Genomic DNA, 16,280 nt, shown 5'->3' on the forward strand with positions numbered 1-16,280 from the left:
CCCTTTGAGGAAGTGCATTTTCCTAGCTAATCAGAATGCTGGGACTGGAAATATCCATGTTCTGGAGCTTATCAAGTCTCCCCCGCCCCATTCTTAGGCTTCCCATGACATCCTAAATATGTAGAGCTAAAAAAGTAAAAACACAGCTGAGAGCTGAAGAAAGCTAGGTTAACTGCTAACAACTGACCTCGTATGAGCTAATAATCGCTAGGTTAGCCTTTAGGGGTTAGGGACTATCCACTACGAGGCCTAGCTTCATTTACTGGAGCTAGGCAGCACTCTGGAGCTGAGAAGAGCCATGGCAGCGTCTCTCGGTAGATGAGGTCATAACAGGGGGAAAATCAGATTTTTCCTTACTGCACCCTGGGAAAAATGCTTTACATGTAAGGAAAATATTTATCACTTATTACACACACAATATAATTTTATTACTTGTATTATTCCACTTTCTTTATGACTAAGCCTTATGGCATGCTTTAATGGTTACTCTGCAGTTTGAATTACAGTCTCTTCACACACACACACACACACACACACACCTAGTGGTATGATGCTTTATGGCTCATGTAACAGAGCTACAATTGTTTAAGAGCAAACTAAGCCGTGTCTGGAAAACAGCCTTTCACAATACAAGTGCAGGAAAGGGAGTTCGCTTGGATTGGCTGCGTCCATGCAGACGTGCAGATTATTTCACCTGAGGGTAGCGCTCTGTCTAAAATGTTAAACAGCAGGTATACCTTTATGACCATATCATTTGAGGATTAGGCTGATAGTGGTGTAACTAACACATCTGCATGTGTGTGTGTGTGTATGTGTGATACTCACGGTGAACATCGAGTCGTGCTGTAGTGGAGATGATGCCTGCTTCGTTCTTGGCTGAAACCGTGTACCAGCCTGCATCCTCCTTCAGAGCTGGCTGAATAATCATGCACAGATAGCCAAAGTTGTCCTGGTGCATGCTGGGAGAGAAAGCAGGGCACAACAGTCAAGGATTTAAATGCCAAAGTCTTCTGTTTTTTATTCTTGCAGAAGCACACACACACACACTTGTGCCCTTCACACCACAAACAGCACTTTTACTACTTTCTTGATGTGGTTGGCTAATTAAAAAAACTTCTTTTGCTTAAGACTAATTATTTTCTGCTGTTTTACAGAAAGCCTAGCTGTAAATCTCTGAGGTGGTGAACTCTCCTGTGTGTGTGTGTGTGTGTGTGTGTGTGCTCCCCTTTACAAGGCCTCGCCTGTCACTGTTTGTGTATACACCGTGTAACCTTTAAGACGGCTTGTCAACTGCGGTCGCTCCAAGTTTCCATTTAAGGAGCTGACGGTGCGCTACAGCTCGATCTGCCTCGCCAAAGAAACACACCACGCGAGAGATGAATTCCATAGGGAGACTTGAGTCTTATAGCTTAGTGCATGAAGTCTACACTCTTATTTGGTTTGCTCTTGTACACTTTAGTGAGAAATCTTAATACAGCATTCAAGACGTCATTTGAAATATGAATATACACATCAGTAACTTTAAGTAAACCTGTAAAGCATATGCATGCTTTTTTCCTTATGTCCATGTCTCATTATGTCTCTCTGGAATGCTGTTTTGAAGTTAACAATGACAGGACTATAGGAAATCAGGAGAAAATAAGTATTCACAAGAGACATGTTTGTTTTTGTTGTACATATTTAGATGTTATGATATAATTATAAGATATACTATATATTATTATTACTATATACAGTATATATAAATAAAGAGACGTTAATATGGAAAAAGGACCAGATATAATATAGCGGATAGCGGATCAGTAAACTATCAATATGCAGGAAGCTCCTGGATCCCCCGGGAGACATGGGATGTCTACAAACACTTAATCTCACTGAGAATTTATAAAGGATTTTAAATCCATCAAATGGACCCTTGTAACATAAAATGATTTGTCCTGCATGCAATAAAAAGAGGCGAAATTGAACATCTAATGAACATTTAATGGCCCAACCATGTGGAAATGGCTAGGAGCGAGACCAGGACTGTACGGGGGATGTGACAATAACTCCCAGCCGAGTTCCTGTAATGTGCAGGTGGTGTTGGTGAATGATTGTGTTCAGTAAAGTAGTTTATGTTAACTTCATACACAGTGGTTGGTAAGGCTGTAGGATGATGGAAAAATACCTTATTCTGTCTGTGTTGTGAGTGATGGACTCGTTCTCCCTCTTCCAAAAAATCTGAGGGAAAGGGACCCCGGACACACGGCATTCCAGGCGCACAGGATAGCCCTCGGCGACGCTCGTGTTCTGGAGCTTGTCGATGAAGGAGGGAGCTTTGTGCATCTCTTTAGCTGGAACAGATTACGTTTAAAACTGTACTTGTTATGTTTACACTAAACAGACAACCAATGATCGATCGGTTGTGTATAAAGTGTTTGCAACTGTTTTTATTAATATGGAAATGAAAATACCAGCAACAATCAGCTCCAGGTTGAAGGAGTTCTGTCCGGCCCGGTTGCTGGCGATGCATGTGTAAACTCCGGCGTCTCTGCTGGTCACAGGCTCGATCACCAACGAATGGACTCCGTTCTCTCGCACCAGCATTTTATGGGAGGAATCTGGACGAATGGTGTGGCCATTCAGCTGCCAGATCAGATCGGGCGTGGGTAACCCACTTACCTACAGGAGATTAGAGATTGCTCAAGTCAGCCGTTCTGATTCTCAGTGCATTCTAGTAATGTTTTACACATGATGTTTTCCCTACACTGCCAGACCAAAGCATTATCTGCTACATAAAGTGTGTGTGTGTATGTCTGTGTGTGTGTGTTCTGCTGTGAGTGAAAGCTTGTGCTGTGTGGTTTCCCATGGGAAATGGGATTATGTTAAAAACTTAAGCTCTTTTGTTGAATCCTCACTTTCTCTTAAGAAACCCAAAACCCGCCCCACCCTCAGGTGTGCCCACGTCTCCCCCTCTCTCTCTCTCTTTCTCTCTCTCTCTCTCGCTGTGAATTAAACACAACACACAGGTAAGATCACCCCACACCTGATCACCATTTTTCCAGTTTATTGTTTAAAAGCCCAAACTCATTTGTTTTACACATTCACTAATCCATTACATGTCAAATGACATTCATGTGAATAATTAAATAACACCTAAAGAGTCTGGATGTGTTCTTAATCATTTACGCGCGAAAGAGTTAAACATTAAACTCATCATCCTGATGCCTGTCGTTCTCAGTGCAGTGTGTCTCTTTAGTCTCTCGCTTTAGAACCAAAATCCCACATGAATTTCGATGTTTCTGTGTCAGACTGCAGTGACCGTCTCAGACTGATTTCTTTTTCTTTGTTCTTTATAGACCTCGTTAAGAACGCTGTGTTCATTCTGTACACTACAGGCTTCACAAATGATGCTCAGTTACAGGATCAGACCATCAAGATGTCACAAGGCAAGGGACATTTACGAGGTATTAACACCAAAACTTTGAAGATTTTTTTGTTTGTTTAAATATTTTCTATTTGAACCACACTTTTAACAACTGACTTTGTCACAAAGCAGATTTACAAAAATAAAATTCAGGATAAAAAAAAGAAATATATATACTTTTTATTTATCTATTTACCAATCTTATAAATCAATCACTTAATCAATTGATCTATCCTTCTTTACCCCTTCTTTATCAATTTATTTATTTTTCTATCAATGTGTCCTTCTATCTATCTATTGGTCTGTCTGTCTGTCCTTCTATCTATCTGTGTATTTCCCGTGTATTTGTCTGTTTGTTTGTTTATTTATATTCTGGCTTTTGAAGTTTTCACTTATGGCGTCTCCGAGTCAGAGATACTTAGAGAAAGATTATTCTGGCCGGGATTTTTTTAAATAATTAAAAAGTGACCCTGAATCCTGTACATTTTATTTATTTATTATTATTATTATTTTTTGTGTGTGTGTGTGTGTTAAGTGTGTGTGTGTGCACGCATCTACGGAAGGCTCTAGAGAGAAAAAAAACAAATGCTTTGATTCCATGTCAGGCTTTAGCCAGCTCTGTCCTGCACTGAGGGACGTTTTTGGTTCGGAAACTTCAGAGCTGCTGAGCGCTAGGAAACGGATCAGTAAAAAATAAATTGCAGCAGCCTCTCTGTACGAATGCAAGTATGATACTTATGATTACAAGCTTTTTATAGCAAGAGGAACAGAGTGGCTTCATTACAGCAACACACAAAGTAGGGGAAAGAAGGACTGAGGAAAAACGAATCGCGCTAAAGACGAGCAGAGACAACAGAATGTTGGGCGGATGGGACGGAGAGTGGGGATAGACTGCAATAAAGGGATAATCCAGATTAAACAGGTGAGAAAATAATGAAGTAAATGTGTGAGAGGATATTTTCAGCATTCTCCCTTTTCACTGGAAGTCATTTGTCATTCGAGACGCGATGAATCATCTCGCCTCAAAATTGTGCTTTTTTTTTTTTTTTTCCTCTGCAGTGTGGAATGCACAGGGAGGAAACATTTCACAGATACTGGAAACACACACACACATTCAGAAACAGAAACAATCCATTGACCTGGCTTTAACAATGATTCTACTGAAGTATCCACTTCAGAGGAAGAAATCTTGTGACTCCACGTGATTTAGTCTTTACAGTGAAAGTGGAATTTTGTGTTTATTTTTGTGCTGTAAAAGTGAAAGACGCTGGATTTTGTAGAATACAGTTAGACAGAGTGTGTTGTTAAAGAGGGAGTTCTGATTTAAAGATGAAGTGTGTGTGAGTCCACATCCTCACCTTGCAGTCCATGCGGCAGAGTCTCCCCTCCTGCACAATCAGATCACCTGGGGCTTGCAGGAAATGGGGGCGGAAGTGACGCTCCTGAATGCTCTCGCTCTCCTCGCCGCCATCCCTGGATCTGGAGCGGGGTCTGTCGGAGGAACGAAAAGGCAGAATGAACGAAAAAACTAATGATGGCAAGTGGCAGACGACTACAGAAAAGCTATAAAAAAAATAAAAAAAAAACACACACACTACGTTCTTATGAACTGTGTTTTACACAAAAACAACCCTAAGCACATACTCTTGCTCACACTGTACTTTTAACAGACAGCATGCAGGTGGCCTGGACCACACCTGGGCCAGCCTTTACTAAGATCATATGAAACCTTGATGAAACCAGCTGAGGTTACTGTAGATATCAAACAACTGACTACAGTATCGCAACCTTCATAAATTACAGCACAGGAAATCAAAAGGCTGCTATGACGGATCAGATGACGGACACGCCTGCGCTTCGAGAGGATCATTTACCTGCGGATGTGGCCAGGTGTAGAGCGCTGGCTCCGCCCCCTCTGGTTTACCGCCTGCACCATCATCCTGCCGGTGCAGCTCACCCTGCCCTGAAAATCGAAAGACATGGAGCACATTATTCCTGTGTGTAATTTGTGTGTGTAAAAAAAACTAAATGCTAACAAATGCCCAAATAAAATCGAGGGATCAGGTGTGCAGGCCGTACCCCAGGGTTGCCGGCCATGATGGTGTAGTTGCCATCGTCGTCCAGAGAGGCGGCAGCTGTGTGCAGGTAGCACGTCCCGTCCGGATCCCGGCTAATGCGGTAGTGCTCGCTCCGTTTGGAGATCTGTTTTCCATCTTTAAACCAGTACACCTGCACAGACACGAAACCCAGTGGACAATAAAGAACCAAGTTATCCATTATGTTATAATGTTATGCTATATGTTATTAGTAGTACGCATGCGCTTTGCCTGCCGAGCGTCATGAGATCACAACTAAGCTGATGGTTCTTCCCTTGCGCGTGTTAATGACTACGAAGAGATTAAAAGATGCATTTTTTGCACATTTGTATGTACCATAATGTATGTGTGTGTGTGTGTCTGTGAGAGAGAACGAGAGAGTGAGAGAGATGGAGAGAGGCAGACTGAGCACCACAGCCATATATGGCAGGAATCCCAGCTGTGACTTTTCACGCAAACAAATATCAACTTCAGTGTTATTTATAATAATAATAGTACTAAGCCTCCACCACTAAGTCCTGGCACTGACTTCTTTCAGCTTTTCCTCCCTCTCCATCTCTCTCTCATACACATGTGCTAAATCCAAAAGGAATATACTCTTATTATAAAAAATTTCTAAGATTTAAAAAATTTTACAACTACGGTGACCTCTGACCTTTGGCTTAGGGTCTCCGATGATCTTGCAGCTGAAGGTCACTGGCATGCCCTCGAAAACTTTGAAATGTTTGAGTTTCTGGTCGAAGAAAGGTGCCACACAGTCTCCCAGAAGGCTCTCGTCATGCTGGACGTCATCATCGCTCTCCTCCACCGGGGAGCGCTCCAGCCGAAACTCGATCTCGCTGATCAGTCGCTGCTCGAAGCTTGACACCTTGTATTCCTGTGACCGGGAAAAAAACAATAAAAAATGTTTAGAAGAAGAAGACATGATCGGCAGTGGAGTTTAGCATTAAGGAATATGATGGGGGGAAAAACAATCGGTGGGGTTACAGAGTGGAAAAGTGTGTCCTTGGAAAAATATGTGAAGACAAAGTGGGCTGTAGCACGCACACGTACACACATTCCCCAATTATATTCATCGCCATCTCCTGATCATATCACAGACACAAAAAATAGAACACAGTTGTAAAGAAAGCTGATTTATAGGCAGCTCAGGCTGTGGGCTTTGATCGGTGAGAAAAGGCACGGTGAACATAGCAGGCGCTTTCAAGCCAAAGACAAGTGAAAAGTGAGAGATGAGGAGACATAGAAAAGTCGAGTAGGTTTGGATAACCTTTTGAGGGACAAATTCTGAATCTGCTGAAGGGCTTTCCTGTAGAAACATCAGAAAACAGGCAGCTTTTTATCTGAGGATTTTACACTCTGTGCTCACACTGTACCACATACAGTACCTCCAGGGGTCATTATACTGTACATCACCTACATTATACTGTACACATCACTATCATTATACTGTACACATCACATACATTATACTGTACATCACCTACATGATACTGTACACCACATACATTATACTGTACACATCACATACATTATACTGTACATCACCTACATTATACTGTACATCACCTACATGATACTGTACACCACATACATTATACTGTACACCACATACATTATACTGTACACATCACATACATTATACTGTACACCACATACATTATACTGTACACATCACATACATTATACTGTACACATCACATACATTATACTGTACACCACATACATTATACTGTACACATCACATACATTATACTGTACACATCACATACATTATACTGTACACATCACATACATTATACTGTACAGCAGCCATGGACTTACCTCACAGTTACCATCGTCTGTGTTTTAGTAGATATATTTTATAAAAATCCAACATATTTACCTGGCAGAGGAGCTATGTGAGTTCAAGTTAAAGAAGAGTAAGTCGAGTTCAGATTAAAGATTTCAAGATTTTTTGTTATATTTTAGATAACCAGACACAGTACTAGCTACGAGGCTTTACCTGATCTGTGATTTCATCCTTCAAAAACTTGTAAATGTTAACAATCTTCCTCAACCAGCACTGTGTTTCCAGCAGAATGGTTCTCGGACAAAAAAAAAATTAAAATCCTGTTGTATAGTGCCTTACAAAGTATTTGTATCTGATTTCATAGTTTTTTCAAGAGAAAAAAAGCTGTAGAACCCGCCAAAAGTGATTTCTCCATTTAACTTTTTTAAATATTAAAAATATTTTTAACATATATGCAAGCACAGTTCAGTCATGATTTAGCAAATATATCAAAATCTACTAAAAGGCGGGAAATTACTTTTTCATCTTACTTTTTTTTCCGTTAATAAATAAAATCATAATTTAAAAACTGTTTTGTACTTGTGGTATCTTCGTGTCTGATGACGAATATTCAAATAAAAAATGAAAATGGAATCTGTGATGTCATATACACCAATCAGGCAGAACATAAAAAAATGTTAAAACCACACAGGTTTTAGGTTTCAGATTAATCAGATTGGGATCTGCGGAACTTGGAGGTCAGATCAACCATCCTTAAACTCTTTATCTGCTAAGCCGCATATGTGGCAGGCTTTAAGGCACTGAGTGTTCTGATACCTGTCTACCTGTTTTTCAGCGATTTGTGCTTCATTGGCTTTTCGGACCAGACAGGCTAGACTTTGGTCCCCATATCCATAAATACGCCATGGGTGCCCATGATCCTGTGACCAGTCTCCTGGTCCATAATCGATCATTAACCTGGTGGTGGTGGTGTTAGTGTTATGGCTGATCAGTGTGTATATGACAAATATGGTTTTATGCCCTGTTTCTTATTTTGCTATAGTATATGATAGAGTGTGTACCTGTGTGGCGGGCTCCTCCTCTGCTGGCTGTGTGTTAAACACTGTGGCTGCATTGTCAGCCCCCAGAAGCCTGCGAGCCATCTTCTCTTCATAGGTTAACCTCTGAAAGCAAGCGGGATTAATGGGTGAGAGACCAGGTTAGTGTGTCAGAGACACCAACATGTGCGCATTCTCACATCCTCACGCTTGGAATTTACTGCAGAATTATGCGGACTATTAGTGATCGTGCTTAGTCAGTCCTGGGGTGTTTCGGTTGCCTGGGTTTCTAATAGGAACACACACACATACAGAAGAAGTGGACTGATTGTTGGTAATGTTATAAGGAAAGGCTCTTGTGTTTATAGTGTAAAGGAACTTCTGAATGTACAGTGACGGATCACGATAATCTCAAATGAAGTCATGGAATGATTATTTCTTTTATCTGTAAGAGTTAGAGTGTTTAAGATGTTCACTGTGGTCTGTAACATTAACCGCCCTTTACAGTGTAGTGAGCCGCACCCACGGACACACACCTGTTGGCCGTTGCTGATGCGTTCCTCTTTAAAGCGCAGCTTCCTTTCCAAGTCCTGAATGACGGCATCTTTGGAGTCCTGGATCTCGGAGTCGCTTACGATCCGTGTGTGTGGTGTGCGGGTGTTCTTACGCAGGAACCCACTGTTTGACAGAACACAGAAAAAGGAAAGAAGTGCTGTTAGAAAAATTGCAATGTAATGCACACAAAAAAAGAACAATCAAGTAGGGGCATAAATTAGTTATTTATTATCAAACATATTTCTAATGTAACACAGTATACGAGTTAAAATTTTGATTAACTTTTTCCTGTAACATGCAAGTGGGGCTGGTAAATAATTGTGTACAGTTCACACAGACAGAGCTGAGACTGTATGATTGACTGCACAGCATTATTGTATTAGATACATTTTATTTGATTCTCAGCGATCATTTAAATCATCATCTTAATACAATCTGTTGGAAAAAAGCAGAAGTGCTTCTGGACCCGTTCGCGGACATGTGAAAATTCATAAGCAGTTGTAAAAATGTGGAACGCTTCCTGTCTGGATTGAGACGAACATCTGTTCTGCTTAAAAATCGATTCCAACTCTCACTGAAACCGTAGCATGAACTCGGGAGACAAAGCTGTGATTGACAGGCGCTGGCTGTCCCGCCCCCTGTGTGCTATCGTGGGGAAAATCACACCAGCTGGGCACTGAATAAATATTGACTTGTCCATCAGAAACCATGCTCTCTGTCTCGCTCTGTGTGCAGTCACAGTTAAACTGCTGAGTTTTTTCCTGTTATAATAGTGAAATTCCACAGCGCTCTTTAAACGTCCTGGTTCCGAATCCTGAATGCCAGAGATCAGACCAGAGAGAAAAGAAATGAGTGAGAGATTGAGATATGATAAAAGGCAACTGTAGGAACACCAAAGAAGGAAAGATTTGTTTTTTGAAGTGCGGTTTAGTATGCATTTCATCAACATGAATAAAGCACAAGATCTCCACGTTAATCTAAGGCACGCAGAGCTCTAAGTTCTGTGATAAGATATGAGATATGTGATACACCAGGTTCTACCGGCCCATTGTTTGGGGTTGGTAATTGTACAGTATGACAGGGTGGTACAGTACGGTGGTGCCATTACAAGCGTCTTGGGCTTACAGCTCTGAGGTTTAATCCTGAGCTCAGTCCCGGGTTTCTCTGCATGTTCTCCATGTCTGTGTGAATTTCATTTGGGTTCTGTCCAGATCCAAAAACATGCCAGTAGGTGGATTAAGTAAGACAGATCACTTCAAGTGTGTACGAGTGTGTAACTGTGTGTGTGTGTGCGCATGGTGCACTGAGATGAACTGGCACCTCAATGTTGAGTGAGAAGTGAGTAATTAGTGTGCATGTGTATGTGTACGTGTGTGTTTGTGTGTGTGTGTGGCAGGTCAGAACTCATTAAGACCAGTTTTTTTTAACAACAACGGAAAAAACCTCCCTGATAACGGCGTCCTGAACAGTCTCATTCTGAGACACTCTGTGATCTATAATTCTAAGGCATAAACACAGATTTCGATAAAGCCTTTTGTTTTAAATCAGAACACACATACACACATGTACACACAGCCTGAGCATAAACATTTTCCTTCTGTCTCGAAAAAAGGTCCTTCCGTCTCTATAAACAGCCTTTATAAGAATGTAAACACGATCTTCTGTCCAGAAGTCCGCGGCGGCGTTCCAAATCACAGCGGTCTCGCTCGCTAGATCAGTTGATGAACGTTAAAAGCATGCGCTCGGTGGATTGTGAATCTGGATGAAGAGTGTCCTTACTGTATGTACTCGATGAGACTGACTTCATTAGACCAAATCACCAAAAAAAAAAAAAACTGATATAATTATTTCAAAAATAATAAAAAGGAAAAAAAAACAGATTTTCTTTCCCACCCCACTTACACTGTGCCGTTTCCTTTGGGCAGCCCCAGCGCATTAACAGGTGGTGCAGGGGGTGTGGCTGGCAGCACCGACACCAGAAACCCAGCAGGTGATTGGGTCTTGGGTGAGAAGGGAGATGAGCTGTCTGAGTGGGTGGGACTTGTGGTGACGGGAGGCGGGGGTGGAGGTGGCGGCGGGGGGAAATCCTGCGCTGGGCTACAGGGAGAGGTGACTGTGCTAGAGCTGAGGAAGGGTGGAGGAGGTGGAGGAAACGAAGGAGAGCCTGGTGACTCCATGCTGCCTCCTTTAGGCAACGCCTGGAAAGGCGGCAGGGTGACACGGCCAAACGGTTTATGGGTAGCGGAGGGCGAGAGTGGAGATGTCAGGCTGGAGCTTGAGGAGGTCGAGGACTGGGTGGAGTAGCTCAGCGACCCGGCACCGGGGCTGCTGGGAGATTGGGCGGCGATGAATTGCTTGGGCCGAGCATAGTTGAAGGTGCTCGTCTGCATGGTGCTGCACTCCAGCTCCTGGAAGGAGGGAGGAGGAGGAAGAGGCGGGGATGGAGGCGGGATGTCCTGGGGTAGTTGCTGCTGAGGAAGGGGCAGGGCTTTTTGCTCGGGCTGTTGCTGTTGCCACTTAGCTGCTTCCTGCTGCTCTAGTAGGACCTGATCGTGGAGCTGCTTCAATTGTTCTGCGTTCCTAAAGAAGGAAAGAGAAAGAAAACTGTAGATTAGTCGCTGCAACAAAGGGGAAGTTGGGGCAGATGCAAGACGATATTCCGCTGATTTCCGGGAAAATCATAAAACAGCATTGTTATATTGTATATAAATATTGTATACACACGATAAGACTATAGAAATTTGAGTAAACCTAGTGACCAAAAATGGGAATTGCACCAAGCTTCAACTTAATGGGACAGAAATCGCAATTCTGCATGTTCGCTCTATGAATTTTTTTTAGTTTATACAGTTATCGAGCGTTTTCTGTGAGTTGCCAGTGTGACCACATTCCACCAGGAAATGTGAAACATCCTTGATGAAGCGTTATAGTAATTAATCATGATGAAAGGTACTAAAGCAATGCAATCACAGACAAACTGTAAGTACAGTATGTGTGTATATATATATACACAACAATTAATAGCGTATAATATCGCAAAACGAGGTGACTTTGCTATTTCATGGAACTTATACATACAATAAAAAAATAATTAAAAAAATTAAAAAAAAGGAAACCGCGTCACCCTTTTCCAGTGCCTTTAAACTAGCTTCTTAAACTAGTTTCACCTGGCAAACCTGATTAATGATATTAGCTCTTTGAGAAATAAACCTGCAGTACCCTAGACATTTGTCTAAAATGGGTCCTGCTTAGTTGCACTTCAGGGTCATCCACAAAAGTACATTTTTGATTCAGCTGAACGCGAATGCGACGACTCATGCTGTCTCATGAGACCTCGCCAGGCTGTAATCTGCACATCCTCTACACATCCCTCTTACACTACACACACATGGCTCTAACCGTCTCACAACGTTACATTAACCTCACGACAATGTTCTCTAAGCGCATGTGATAGAGCTGCTCTATAATTCGCTTCCTGCACACACAAAACGTTCCTGTAACATTACAGTTTGGAAATACTGACTTAAAAAAACAGAGTAAGATCATTCTGAAGATGTTTTTCGTGTGACGGAGGGCCACACAGTCAGTTCTGGGAATAACATCAGCATTTTCAGGCTGTGTACAGAGCCCTAGAGAATAAACACAAAACGGCTCTTCCTCTTAGACCTGATGGCGTGTCAAGATGTGCGTCATGAAATGCAAAGCCTTTGTAGAATAGAGCGTATGCTTTTATCGTCAGAAAGAAAGAAAAAAGAAAAAAAAACGCGCATCCACATAGCACACGTTTATTTAAAATTCAGAATAAATGTGTACAGTAATATTTGTCCTATTTATTAGGGTTTTTTGTTGCCTGCCACAACGCAGATTCAAAACCAGTCACAGAAGCACTTCTGATAACACTATGTCAGCTTAAACAACACGCTGTCTACTTTATAATTCCATGTTGCCTTTGACCCATCCGTGTTGCTCTGATCAAGGTTAACACCAGCTACAAAGCTGGCTGAATTTCAAAACCCACTCCGAGGGCACTACTTGGTGTGTGGAACGAGGGATTTATCACCCTACATGGCGCATACCGGAAAAAAACAAACAAATCATAATCTGTTGATAATAAATGGTATTTGTAGAGCTGTTGTATAAAAGCACAGACAAGACTTTTCAACAAGGTCGCGCCCTCGTGCCTATGAGCACATCACATTCGTGTTGATTCATCAGAAGGTGATAACAAAAATCTCTCCACTCCAATGCACTCTGTGTAAGACTGTGCTGGGAAACTATTTTTTATTTATTTTTTAATGTGCATTATCTTTTTCGCTTTAACTATTTATTATTTGAGGTCCTGCTTTATTGTCCGTAAAGTGAAACGGCCATGCAACACTTAATACATGCCTTCTATCTGTTTTTAGTCCACCAAAAATATACTGTATTATTAATAAAGAGTTTTAATAAGAATTCTAAGGAACATAAACACCCTCAGTCTCCCTTCTCACTTATCTTCGTTCTTGACCTTTTATAAAATTTTCTCTTTTCAACATGATACTGGACATTTAAGGACTTGGATTCAATCACCGAATCCCAATAAAGATTGGGACAAATACAGAACACGGGCGGGGCAAGCAGGGGTCTGGTGTGGATTCTAGATATCGTCAACGTGGTAAGTAGTAGTTGGTAAAAGGACTTTGTACACAACCACACACACACACAGCAGGTCAAACACTGTGGGTGTGTCTGTAGGGTGTTAGGTGTCACACTGGAGCCTAAACCGGTGTCATAACACAGAGCTGAAAAAAAGTCTTGCACGAGAGCGAGTAGGTGAACAAGCTGATTGTTGAATTATGTACTTGTGCACATCAGGGGTAAAGAGATAAGGAATGTCAGGAAGTGTGTGTGTGTGTGTCTTGGTGAGGTCTAGCTAATGCATTCGTGTTGTGTTTGTTTCCACTTCTGTAGGCGCAACTCATAGCTCATGTCAGGGTAAGATTATAAGATCAAGCATATTCACTGTGTCGTCTCAGAGCTGTGTGTGTACCTGGTTTTTCTCTGGCCTGAGTTCTCAGGTGTGTGTAGCAGTATGTGACCTTTATATGATATTTTGTTTAACATATTTTAATTGTTCATGATTTAACATTACCAAATCCCCCACGCACAGGTGACTATGTAGGTGTGTGTTTGTGTGTCAAATAATTTAGTAAACAGTGCTGTTCCAAAGCTTTAAGCCCCTGCGCCTCAATTCTTTATATTTATTTAAATTAAATGATGTAAATTAAATTATTTGGAACAAATGTTTTACTGTGACAGGCTGCACAGTCACTAAAGTTACAATGTAAGAAATGGTTGTTTATGTAACAACCTCAGCAGCAACCTCATTTCCCCTCTCGTCTGCTCCAACCACTCAGCATTCAGCATCACCGGGACACTAATCACCGGCTTCATCATCCATCATCACCTGTTTCTCACTGGTTCATTCCTTAAACTGAGTTTTTTATGGTCTAATCCCTTATAAGTCACTGAGTGGCTTAACAAACAAAAACCTTCATCTAAAACTGCTCAGATACAGGGACTAGACCAAAAGTTAGGGACAAAAAATTCTTCAAGAAGCCTGGAGAACAATCCTCAAGACTACATTAAAAATACAAGAAAGTTGGAAACTGGCTCTTCAAAAGCAAAATATGAGGGGGTCAAGACTTTTGCACAGTACTGTAGTCATTCCATACCTTTCATCCATTCATCCATTTGAACTAAACCAGTGAGCGATTGTTCGATACAATGACCTCAGACTTCATGTCAACAGTCACTACTGTAGCAGAACTTGTGTTGCTAAGGGCAGAACATCTGGCAACCCACTGGACCAATAATCAAAAAACAACTATGCAATCTCCACACACACACACACACACACACACACACACAGGTGAGATCTGAACTTCCAACCCTGGACCTGCAAGTCAATTAAGTATATGGGGGGAAATATAGATTCAGTGATGCATCACGATTCTTTAGCGTGCCAGTTCATTTATCAGAACACTGACTCCAAAATCTATTTTTTGAAATATTCTTTTTATTTAGATACGTTTGTATTTGAGGTGGTGCCGCTTCTCTACATTTCCTACAGGTGGCACACTCTATATAAACTAGCCACACACTGAAAGGCAGCACGGCATACTGTGTGGTAGGAGCCGATTAGTTTTCTAAGTTTGTAAACCTTTTTAAACAAAGTTTAGAATCTTTGTTTGTAAAATTCTGAAATAAAATAGCATTGAGATATTTATGAAATTGTCACACTTACAGAACCACAATACAATACAATACAATACAACTGCCTCCTAAGTATTGTGTATACCAATACTCCACCAGTCAAAAGTTTGGACACACCTTCTAATTACACGGTCTTTCTGGATTTAGGTCTCTTTCTACCGTGTAAAACAATGCTGAGAGCATCCAAAATATGCAATAACCGCCTTTAAACAGTTGATATTGAGACGGATCTGCTACTCATGATCTATAAAGCCTTCTTAAAGGCTCCAATCTGAGGTGCTGTTAATTGGAGATTGTTGAGGTTGGTAGCTTTAAATGAACGTCTCCTCTGCAGCAGTGGTAGCTTTTGATCTTGCTCCCCTGGGATGGTCTTTATGAGAGCCAGTTACATCGTAACTAAAACTTTCGACTGGTATTATACTGTATATAATAAAAATCTTAGGTCTGACTTAAAGAGCACATCACCTAAACCGTCGATACAGGTCAAGCCAATACAATACAAGTAACCCGTCGCTTTACGCAGCTGTATGTGGTATTTAGGGAAAGAGTCGACTTCATGTTAGGTCTGTCGCTTACTGTTTATTCAGCCGAAGCGAATACGTCTCAGAGACAGCTCGCGGCTTATCACAGCGCTTCACAGGCTGTGAATTATTATGTTTGTTTAGTGCATATTAGAAGGTTCTTAAAACCAGAAGAAACGCCCTGTCAGACTTCCTGAGTCGCATTGTATCGAAAAGCTTTCTGGAACAAGCAGTTCTTCCATTCGGTCATTGTAATCCCTACTCAGGTGTAACTCTCAGAAGAACTTGCCTGACATTATTCCTTAAAAACCAAAGCAAACATTTCACAATGACTGAAAGCGGTACGGCAAGCAAGTGAGCTTCCTCTCTCTTTCATACTGGTTTATGTGTGGTAATGTATGAAGGCTGCTCCCTCGCTCCTCACTCCGTCAGTAGGCTCCAAGCACATTTTCGCCTAACCGTTTCCAGATGTGAAGCGGCTAGTCGCTCTGGTTTCTGCTTTCTGTTCTTTTTTACTTTTTTAAAATCGAGGGGGAAACCCTCCCTCCCTCTCTCCCTCCCTGTCTCTCTCGCCTCCTGCAGCTGAAACGAGTCTGACAGACCTGATAAGACCTTGAA

The 16,280-nt window shown here is 41.6% G+C and overlaps 1 protein-coding gene across 5 annotated transcripts in view; it reads right to left on the bottom strand.

Moving 5' to 3' along the window:
- The window catches only part of palld (palladin, cytoskeletal associated protein), an 88,867-nt gene that overhangs the window by 1,951 nt on the left and 70,636 nt on the right, over window positions 1-16,280 (bottom strand). For 4 of the 5 annotated variants that reach the window (XM_053488774.1, XM_053488776.1, XM_053488778.1 and 1 more), the window contains 11 exons: window positions 10,789-11,466; window positions 8,868-9,009; window positions 8,356-8,457; window positions 6,773-6,811; window positions 6,158-6,379; window positions 5,486-5,635; window positions 5,281-5,369; window positions 4,765-4,897; window positions 2,454-2,661; window positions 2,168-2,333; window positions 826-959 (listed from right to left, as the gene is read on the bottom strand). In XM_053488774.1, the coding sequence (XP_053344749.1) occupies window positions 826-959; window positions 2,168-2,333; window positions 2,454-2,661; window positions 4,765-4,897; window positions 5,281-5,369; window positions 5,486-5,635; window positions 6,158-6,379; window positions 6,773-6,811; window positions 8,356-8,457; window positions 8,868-9,009; window positions 10,789-11,466 (2,063 nt within the window). The remainder of the gene's footprint in view (window positions 1-825; window positions 960-2,167; window positions 2,334-2,453; window positions 2,662-4,764; window positions 4,898-5,280; window positions 5,370-5,485; window positions 5,636-6,157; window positions 6,380-6,772; window positions 6,812-8,355; window positions 8,458-8,867; window positions 9,010-10,788; window positions 11,467-16,280) is intronic. The other variant, XM_053488777.1, reaches the window with a different exon arrangement.

This window comes from Clarias gariepinus, chromosome 27 (genome assembly GCF_024256425.1).
Source record: "Clarias gariepinus isolate MV-2021 ecotype Netherlands chromosome 27, CGAR_prim_01v2, whole genome shotgun sequence".
Taxonomy (NCBI): domain Eukaryota; kingdom Metazoa; phylum Chordata; class Actinopteri; order Siluriformes; family Clariidae; genus Clarias; species Clarias gariepinus.